General features: G+C 51.3%; 1 protein-coding gene across 3 annotated transcripts in view; it reads right to left on the bottom strand.

The window, feature by feature from the left end:
• Positions 1–3,096: 3,096 nt before the first annotated feature.
• The window catches only part of IREB2 (iron responsive element binding protein 2), a 58,874-nt gene continuing 51,826 nt past the window's right edge, over positions 3,097–10,144 (bottom strand). For all 3 annotated transcript variants that reach the window (XM_070054616.1, XM_070054618.1, XM_070054617.1), the window contains exons 21-22: positions 7,780–7,965; positions 3,097–5,970 (exon numbers count right to left, since the gene is read on the bottom strand). In XM_070054616.1, the coding sequence (XP_069910717.1) occupies positions 5,860–5,970; positions 7,780–7,965 (297 nt within the window). In that variant the 3' untranslated portion in view covers positions 3,097–5,859. The remainder of the gene's footprint in view (positions 5,971–7,779; positions 7,966–10,144) is intronic.

Below are 10,144 nucleotides of genomic sequence, written 5' to 3'. Positions count from 1 at the left end.
CAGCCCTCTGCTGTGGCCAGGGAGTGCAGTGGAGGATGGCCCAGGTGCTTGGGCCCTGCACCCCATGGGAGACCAGGAAAAGCACCTGGCTCCTGGCTCCTGCCATCGGATCAGCGCGGTGTGCCGGCCGCGGCGGCCATTGGAGGGTGAACCAACGGCAAGGGAAGACCTTTCTCTCTCTGTCTCTCTCTCACTGTCCACTCTGCCTGTCAAAAAATAAAAAAAAATAAATAAATAAAAAAAAAAAAAAAAAAAAAAAACATTTCCATTAGAGGCTAAGATGCCTGCATCCCGCCTCCTGGCCCTGGTTCCCGACGACTTCCTGCTAATGCACTGAGAGGCAGCAGGTGATGTCTAAGTACTTGGGTCCCTGCCACCCACGTGGGAGGCCTGGACTGAGCTCTAGGCTCCCGTTTCAGCCCCCATCTCACATCCGTTGGAAGCATCTCATGAGTGAACCAGCCACAAGAGCTGCGTTGGTCTCAGAAACTTTTTTTTTTTTTTGACAGGCAGAGTTAGACAATGAGAGAGAGAGACAGAGAGAAAGGTCTTCCTTCCGTTGGTTCACCCCCCAAATGGCCGCTATGGCCGGCACTGCGCCGATCCGAAGCCAGGAGCCAGGTGCTTCCTCCTGGTCTCCCATGGGGTGCAGGGCCCAAGCACTTGGGTCTTCCCAGGCCACAGCAGAGAGCTGGACTGGAAGAGGAGCAACCGGGACAGAATCCGGCACCCCAACTGAGACTAGAACCCGGGGTGCCGGTGCTGCAGGCGGAGGATTAACCTGGTGAGCCGCGGAGCCGCCTCAGAAACAAATTAAAGATTCCACCAATCTAAGATGTGTCAGGTCAGCATTGCAGTAACATTTCTTTTCCACCTAGCCACTGGCACACATTAGGTAGTGACTCCCGGAGTTCAGATACTGGAGGTCCTACAAGATGAACCATCTGCAGAACAAGACTGTAGACAAGACTTTGTATCATGAAACAATGGCCTATACAACTTACTAGCCCAGGCCAGTGTGGTGGTGTAGTGGATAAAGCTCCGCCTGCAATGCTGGCATCCCACGTGGTCACTGGTTGGAGTCCTGGCTGCTCAGCTTCCAATCCAGCTCCTTGCTAGTGGCCTGGGAAAAGCAGGGAAGATGGCCCAGGTGCCTGGGCTCCTGCCACCCGTGCGGGAGACCTTAAGGAAGCTCCTGGCTCCTGGCTTCCGCAGTTGGGCCATCTCCGGGATGAACCTCTCTCTCCCTCTGAGACTCTGCCATTTAAATAAATAAATCTTAAAGAAAAACCTAGCAGCCCACTAGTTACACGTTTTATATTGTGCAGGTTGTTTAAAATGCTCAAAAATTCAGCATCAAGACCAGGCAAACAAAAATTCGGTGATAACACAATTGTCCTTACACAAGCAAATCTTATGGGACTATAGGTACATCTGCTTTTGCGGTAGATACTCCTTTTTTAAGTATACCGAACGCAGGTCTTAAAGTCATACATCCATCTATTCTGGAAAACTAATCATCAAAACAATTCACATCTAAGTAACACGATACAGTTGAAGGGAAGCTAACGACTAAAAGGCAAAACGTGCACCAAGTGAAAACCGTAAGCTGACTACATGCAAGTCAGAGGTGCCCTCCGCTTTCCTCCAAGCCTGGATGTTCCCATCAGCACATCCTGTGTTATTGCCTTTACAACGAACCGCTCAGAATAGTGCACCAACATCCTTAGGAAGCCCTAATAATATGCCAGTTTTGATTACAAACACGTTTTTAATAAACCGTAATCACCCACGAAGAGTGGAGAAATGGCCCTTAGACCCGTGGACAAACATCGCGTGCGGTAGAGACCCGCGGTCTCAGCTCCCAGCTGCGGATGCTGCTTCCCGGGATCCTGGATAGGCAGGCAGCAACATGAGGTGGTGCTCCGGCACCGGGCCAGAACACACAGCACCGCGCAGGGACTGCTCTGCCACGGAGCAGGAAACCTAGGCTTGCAGCGCCGGCATCTCCTAGCGGAGTCAGTCCTGGCTGCTCTGCTTGCGAGTCCAGCTCCCTGCTAATGCGCCTGGGAAGCCGATGGCCCACGTGTTGCCCCTGCCACCCATGTGGAAGCCCAAAGTGGTTTCCTGGCTGCAGGCTTCAACATGGCGGTGATGGCTGCTGCAGCTACGTGGGGAGTGACCCTGTGAGGATCTCCGCCTTTCAAATCAATCTTAATAAAGAGATGCACAGTGCCCGGAGTGGGTTCAGCCTGGTGGTGAAGACGCCCCTGAGGATGCCCGAACTGAAGTGCTTGGTTCAATTCCCTGCTCCAGCTCCTGATTCCAACTTCCTGCTAATGCAGACCCCGGAGGAGGCGGATGGCTCGGGCAGTCAAGTCCCCGCCACCCACACAGATCTGGCTTGCAATAACCTGACTCCTGGCTTTCAGGCATTCGGGGAGAACCAACAGGTAGGAGCTGTCTGCTTAAGTAAAACTTTTAGTCTTTAATAAGAGCGGGTCAGCACTGTGGCATAGTGGGCAAAGGTGCCGGCATCTCATATGGGCACTGGTTTGGTCCTCTTCTGTTCCAGCTCTCTGCTATGGCCTGGGAAAGCAGCAGAAGATGGCCCAAGAGCTTGGGCCCCTGCACCCACGTGGAGACATGGAAGCAGCTCCTGGCTGTGGATTGGCGAAGCTTCAGCCACTGCAGCCACTTGGGAGAGTGAACCAGCAGATGGAAGACCTCTCTGTCTCTCCCTCTCTCTGTCTGCAATTCTACTTCTAAATAAATCTTTAAAACTGAAAAAATTTAAAAAGGACACACAGAACCTCCACTCTACTTTGCATGAGGTTTTCCCGACTCCAACATGTGACTGCTCACTGCCACCACCGCTGAACCAGGTTCAGCTTTTGGCCCAATTTCATTCTCATCGGCCCTGGAGCGGAAGAGGAACTGCAGAGTGTGAGGCTGGGACCTACAGTCGTCGTGTGCAAGGACTGGTGTCAGAACACCAGACGGCATGTCTGAAGACAAATTTCTGGATGGCGGCACATTTCTTTGTAAGTTATGGTTTTTGATTTTCAATTGCCACAAAATATTTTCTAACAAGAGTCAAGTGTAATACAATTCTCTTTATTAAAAATAATTTACAGCATCAGTAACATATACACAATTGTCATCAACTGGACTTTGCCTCCAATATATTTCTATACAATACTTAACATTATTGAACTTACAACTGTTACACTGTTTTGTTGGCTTTAAATAATAGACAATGATTTATAGTTACTTCAGTGAAATACATGGTCTCGTAGCCACATATTATGTGTAAAACTGATAGAAACATCGGCACTATTGTCCATCGGGGGAAACCCATGGAAAACGCTGTCACGTCCACCCCCTTCCCCTTTCGTTACTCCAAACCAAACTGAGGGTCAACAGCCAGGATTTTAGTATCTTCTAAATCTACAGGCAGAAGAAAGGGTCTTTTAATTCAACCCTAGAAAAATGTCAGTCAAGTAACTTTTCTCGCGTCACTCATCACAGAGAAAGTGGACACAACCACCTCATTACAGTACGTGCCAACAGCCGCAACTCCGAGGTTTCAGCCGCACCTGCTTTGTTTTGGTACACCTGCTGTCCGAGTACCAATGGGAACACTGAGCGATCTGACAGGCTTCTGACAGCTCTCATTCAAGTGTCAGCAGATGACAGAGCCGGACAGGGCCACTGCCATCGTGGGAACCTCTGAGGGATAATGGCAACTCAGGGGCAGGATGACACTGTCGCTGACTTCACCTCTCAGGAGCAGCAAAACCAAACCAAGTGTGTAGCACAGTGCTGCTTACAAGACAACCTGCTGCTGTTGGTAATGACTCTGAAACTGAACTTCAAGTTCACAACACGGACCTGCTTCTCCTGTGCGCTTCTCCACTCCCTTTTGTAATACAGAATTACCCAGATGCAGTCACAGAGGAGGTAAATAAAACAGTAAAAACCAGCAGATGCCACATCTCTGTAACCACAGCATTTGGCTAGAGGCAGAATTAGCAGGTACACACAGCTACGACTCTCCCCAACTTATAACCATGCTATTGAAGCTCTTGCTCCAACGTATACAAGCAGCTGATTAAGGGAACTGTGGTTTTGTTCCCGAAACACACGATTTGCTTGTATCACCACTGGACCAGCAGGCCTGGAGACGCCGACGTCTCCTTCACAGGCGGCCAGCGTCCCTCTCCCCGGGCTCAGCCATGATGACCAGCCCGTGCCTCTGCCTACAGACTGTATGTCGAGTGTGCCTTCCACAGACCCCACCCACCCACCTAATGTGGAATGACCAGTTTTTCAAAGCATGTAACAGGTATCTAACATTTAACTTGTCAATTCTCCACCCCAACTCCTGTTTTCACGTAAGCCAAACATACATGCACTGAGAGACACAGTAAATATGCAGAACAAAGCATGACTTCAAAGTACCAAAGAAAACACAAACATTTTACAGAAGGGAAACTGTCTTGATAAACTCATCCATCTTCCTGTTTAAATACATATTTGCAAAATACTCTCAGACACCATGATTGACTTTGTGCGTGGTTCTCAGTGGTCGCTGCCCACTGGCTGTGGTTCCAGCATCTTTAGCTTGTAGCACTTCTTCACTCTGAGCAGCGTGAGCTGACTGGGAACTGCACGGATGTAACTGCTTTCTATGTAAATCTTCACATACAGGAAAAATCACTACGACCCTGCACCTACTAAGCACGGCATCTTCTGGAGTTAACTGCCCACGCTTCTGCCAGATGGCGCGGCCCGCCTGCCGTGGTGGGCAGACTCGCGTGTCGGGAATACACGGCACTCGGCCACAACTGAAGTGTCTCGCCCTTACAGTCAGCTTGGATCACACCAGTAATGTAACAGAAATGAACAGAAACCACGCAACCTAGGCAAACAATGATTTCAAACCAACTTAAATAATTAAGAAACAGCAATACTTAAAAATGCCTACAGCTGAGCATCCATGTCCTTTAGGGTGAGTCACTTAAGAGTCTAGAGGGAACCAGCACAGAGCTTAATGGTTCAAGTTCTCTTTAGCAACTGAAAAACAAGTATGGAATTTCAGTTAGCAGTACCTAACTAGGTCACGGGGAGTTACAGCATCACAGAAAGTGAGCAAAAGAATCAAATCAAGTGGCGCGGCTCGCCAGAGGGCGTGCCCTGGGGGAGGCTCACCCGCGTGGTCGCTGCGCAGGGCCGAGCGGTCGGCTCTGTTCCGCTGCAGTCCCTCTCCACGGAGGACCTTGGCTGGGGTGGACAGAATGACTGCAACCTGGGGCAAGGTCATCCCTTGAATCTACGATAAACCTGGCTCATTCACAAACTAAGAATGCCAACTGTGTCCAGCGCAATGCTAGAAGGGAATTAATACACTTAACAGTCCTTTATAGGTCAGATACCAACTTCCACAGTTTCAGAGTCTAACCTCCTTCTATTCCAATGTGCTGATCTTAAACCAACAAACAGTAGCAGAGTTCACAGGAGCAAAGCTGAGCAGACAACTCCAGGTCACTCATACAGAAATCTTCAAGTTCAAACTCTGCCTTTATTTACAAATGGTCTGATAAAACACACCCCTCCCCATACTTACAGGTCTCTTCCACAACACACTTCACACGCTGATTTTAGCAATGTTAATAGCACCATTCAGATATGATTTAAAATCAAGAAGACTTCATTCAGTCCCTACGATGATTCGTAATCACTACATCCGTGGACGATAACTGAGTGCGCGGGGGCCACCAGCACCTCCGCGGCGGCGCCCGGCGCAGCGCAGGGCTCTCCAGCGCCACGCAGCAGTCTCTCCCCGATGGGCGGATACTATGAGAATTTTCGTGCCACGAAGTTCAATAAGCCTCCATGCTTGTACAATGTGACCTCCACATCATTTTCAAATGCAGCAATCATGTTGAATACTTTTCCAGAACTTGTCTTAAAAAAAAAAAAAAAAAGGAAGTGAGTGCTAAACCCTCAGTGCTACCTGTGCTCGGGCCGTCTGTTCTCACGGTCAGTGACTACACCTGCCGCCTATGCTGTCTACCTGTGCTCGGGCCGTCTGTTCTCACGGTCAGTGACTACACCTGCCGCCTATGCTGTCTACCTGTGCTCGGGCCGTCTGTTCTCACAGTCACTGACTACACCTGCCACCTATGCTGTCTACCTGTGCTCGGGCCGTCTGTTCTCACGGTCAGTGACTACACCTGCCGCCTATGCTGTCTACCTGTGCTTGGGGCCGTCTGTTCTCACGGTCAGTGACTACACCTGCCGCCTATGCTGTCTACCTGTGCTCGGGCTGTCTGTTCTCACGGTCACTGACTACACCTGCCGCCTATGCTGTCTACCTGTGCTTGGGGCCGTCTGTTCTCACGGTCAGTGACTATACCTGCTGCCTATGCTGTCTACCTGTGCTCGGGCTGTCTGTTCTCACGGTCACTGACTACACCTGCCGCCTATGCTGTCTACCTGTGCTCAGGCCATCTGTTCTCACGGTCAGTGACTACACCTGCCGCCTATGCTGTCTACCTGTGCTCGGGCCGTCTGTTCTCACGGTCAGTGACTACACCTGCCGCCTATGCTGTCTACCTGTGCTCGGGCCGTCTGTTCTCACGGTCAGTGACTACACCTGCCGCCTATGCTGTCTACCTGTGCTCGGGCCATCTGTTCTCATGGTCACTGACTACACCTGCCGCCTATGCTGTCTATTTTTCCTGGTTCTAATTCCAGACATTCTGCTCTGGAAACCCTTCTGCTATTTGGAAAACACTGAGATATACCTGACTCTGGGCTTCGTAGCTAAGTAGAAAAACAGAATCTTCATTCCTGATTCTAAATCACAAATGGCACACTGCGATAACCATAAATCAAGGGCTTTGGGCTGACTGCTATTTGGGGACATTACTCTATGTCCCTGATCTCACACCAACTCTGCCACTCTCCCTGAGTGGTAAAGCCACCCTCTCACCCCAAGCGCTCAGCCTGCTCTGCCTTCTACGTGAGTAGAGCACACGCCTGTGTTAAAGTTAGATCAGCACAGAGAGCCAAAAATCACAAAGCAGACGCTGACACAGGAGGCTAGGGTACTCCCCTCCATGTCTTCCTTGTTGCAGTGAGCATTCCATGTCCTCTGCTCCCAGAACATGACCCGCATGAACACGGGTGCAGGGTGCAGGACACGGCGCCGCCTCACACCACGCGACATGAACACAGGTGCAGGGTGCAGGACCCAGCGCCGCCTCACACCGCGTAACATGAACACAGGTGCAGGGTGCAGGACACAGCACTGCCTCACACCGCATAACATGAACACAGGTGCAGGGTGCAGGACACAGCACTGCCTCACACCGCGTAACATGAACACAGGTGCAGGGTGCAGGACACAGCACCATTTCACACCGCGCGGTGTGAACACGGATGCAGGGTGCAGGACACAGCGCCGCCTCACACCACGCAACGTGAACATGGGTGCAGGGTGCAGGACACAGCGCCACCTCACACCGCGCGACGTGAACACGGGTGCAGGGTGCAGGACACAGCGCCACCTCACACCGCGCGACGTGAACACAGGTGCAGGACACAGCACCATTTCACACTGCGCGACGTGAACACGGGTGCAGGGTGCAGGACACAGCGCCGCCTCACACCGCGCCACTTATGCCGGCGCTGGTACGCGACTCGCTGGGGCTGCTTCCCGCTCCAGCCAGCCAGCGGAGCGCAAGCGCAGACCTGAGGGCTGGGATATACCTTTACAGTCAGCGCAGTCCCAGGACAGAGTTCTTCAGGGAACGTTAAAGAAAACGTCTCTCTGCCGGACAGGCCCAAGGACTCTGCATTTTCTCCCGGAAGAAACTGAAGTGGAACTATGCCAATTCCGATCAGATGATCTTTGTGTATTTTTTCATAACTTTCAGCCAAAACAGCTTTCACACCCTGTAATAAATGAGTATTTCATTTCCTTTACTCACATTTGAAAGTTGATTTATTGAGCATTATAAAGGGGAAAAGATTTACCACGATCTTCCCTGAACACTTCACCCTCACACCCCACACTGGGACCGGGTTCCCAAAGGCTCTTTGCAGATGACTTCCTGCGCCTGAAGGAGCTCCCGAAGTTGTTCTGAGGCCGTCAGCCACCTCTCGTGCCCCCCTTGCAGTCAGGGCTCTGCAGATGGGGCGGCCTTCACAGCAGAGCTGAGACAGGTGAACTCTTACTTAAAAGGCAGAGGAAGAGGCCCCATCTGCTGGTTCCTGGCCCAAACACTAGCCCAGAGCAGACACTGGGAGCCGGGAACTCAGTCTGTGTTTCCCGCTTGGGTGGCAGGGACCCAACCACTTGCGCCTCGCTGCTGTCTCCCAGGAAGCAGAGCAAGCATCCAGCCCAGGCCCTAGGAAATGGAACGCGGGTGCCTCACCTGCTAGGATGAACGAATGCCCAACACGCTCTCTGAAATAGAATACTAAAATAAGGGCGTGATGAAGGTATGAACCCATGACAGGGAGGACAGCAGAGGAAATTCTCCAAACATTACAAACTAGAGGATAACTGATACAGCACACAAGGCTGAAATAATGGAATGAGGAGGCTGAGGCTAGGGAACAACACCCTAGGGTCTGAGTCACTTTATAGCAGGAACCCAGGCTAAGCCGAGAATCCAAAGTTCTTGGAAGACTGGCAGTACTGCAGTCTCAGAGCAGGGGTGGGGAACACAAGGGCTGCGAAATCACTTGGGCTGGCCCTGCCAAGGCAACCACAGGCAGGACTCGAAATTCAATAAATCTGCCCACAGATGATATCATAAATATCTAAAGCCCTCGGCAGAAACCGGTTCCGCACCCCGCCCCACAGTAAGGCGGGTCCCATGCTGGGAGGGGAACTGTCTGTTCTCCAGAGAACAAGCCCGAAAGGCTCTAATCTGGGTCTCACTCAGGCCTTTTAGGCCAGTTTACCTTAGTCCTGTCTTCCTGCTCACCTCTTCTCTCCCTCCAAAAATGCAGCACCACAGACACACTGCGTGCGTGCTCACGTGACGCTGTGTGCTTACTGTACTTTGCACATACAATGAATACAGTCGTTGTTAACACTGAAGACCCAGCGTTCGTCCCAATGGCTCTGCTGGGATCACCTCGGGACCGAGGCTCACTGGGCACAGGGACAGGCTGGCCTGAGAACACCAGGCTGGAAACAGGGGCGGCACAGGTGACTGTATCCTGAAATTCAGCCGTCTTAGAAGGCATCACAGGCACCCACAACCAGGGCTTAGCCCACAGCTCCAGGTGGACAAAAGCCAGCCATGGCTGGAGCTTGGGATCAGATTTTCATGTATAACTGTGGGGCTGGCCAAAGACCACTCACGGTATGAGGAAAGCTTCCCACAGAAAAACGTAAATGAGGGGTCGGTGCTGTGGCGCAGTGGGTTAGGGCGCCGCCTGCAACACTGGCATCCCATATGCGCATGGGTTCAAGTCCTGGCTGCTCCACTTCCAATCCAGCTCCCTGCTAATGTGCTTAGGAAAGTAGTGGATGATGGTCCAAGCGCTGGGCCCTGCACGTGGGAGACTGGGGTTGAGTTCTTGGCTCCTGGTTCCCACCTGGCTCGGCCCGGCTACTGAAGTCGTTTGGGAGGTAAAGCAGTGGACGGAAGATCTTTCTCTCTGTAACTCTGCCTTCCAAATAAATAAATCTTTTTTTAAAAAAAGTTGAGAAATGTTTAGAATAAAAGGAATCTGTAACTATCATTAACATTTGTAATACTTCTAAATAGTATCTCAGAAATAGTAGAGAATCTGGTTTACTGCTACAGCTCCTTAGGGTGTTTATATCTGGAGGAAGAAACTAAATCAAGGAAGTTCAAGAAAGCAGGCGGTGGATGAGATGGGCGCTGAGGGTGCACTTGGCAGCCTTCCTCCAGCCCCCGTGAGAACAGCTGGGGAACAGGAAGGGGCGGGCACACAGTCACATGACTGCCCCCCCGCACACCAGGGATACAGCAACAGAGGAACAGTCCTGGGAGAAAGGCTTTTCAGGCTCACAGGCACCACCACATCCTATTATTATACCGTAAGACAGATACTTCTGCCATACGGATTTTGTCACCTAAGAAAATGCTGA

Source organism: Oryctolagus cuniculus, chromosome 12 (genome assembly GCF_964237555.1).
Source record: "Oryctolagus cuniculus chromosome 12, mOryCun1.1, whole genome shotgun sequence".
NCBI lineage: Eukaryota > Metazoa > Chordata > Mammalia > Lagomorpha > Leporidae > Oryctolagus > Oryctolagus cuniculus.
Note: the sequence above shows the minus strand (reverse complement) of the source record. Positions and strands in the feature narration are given on the sequence as shown.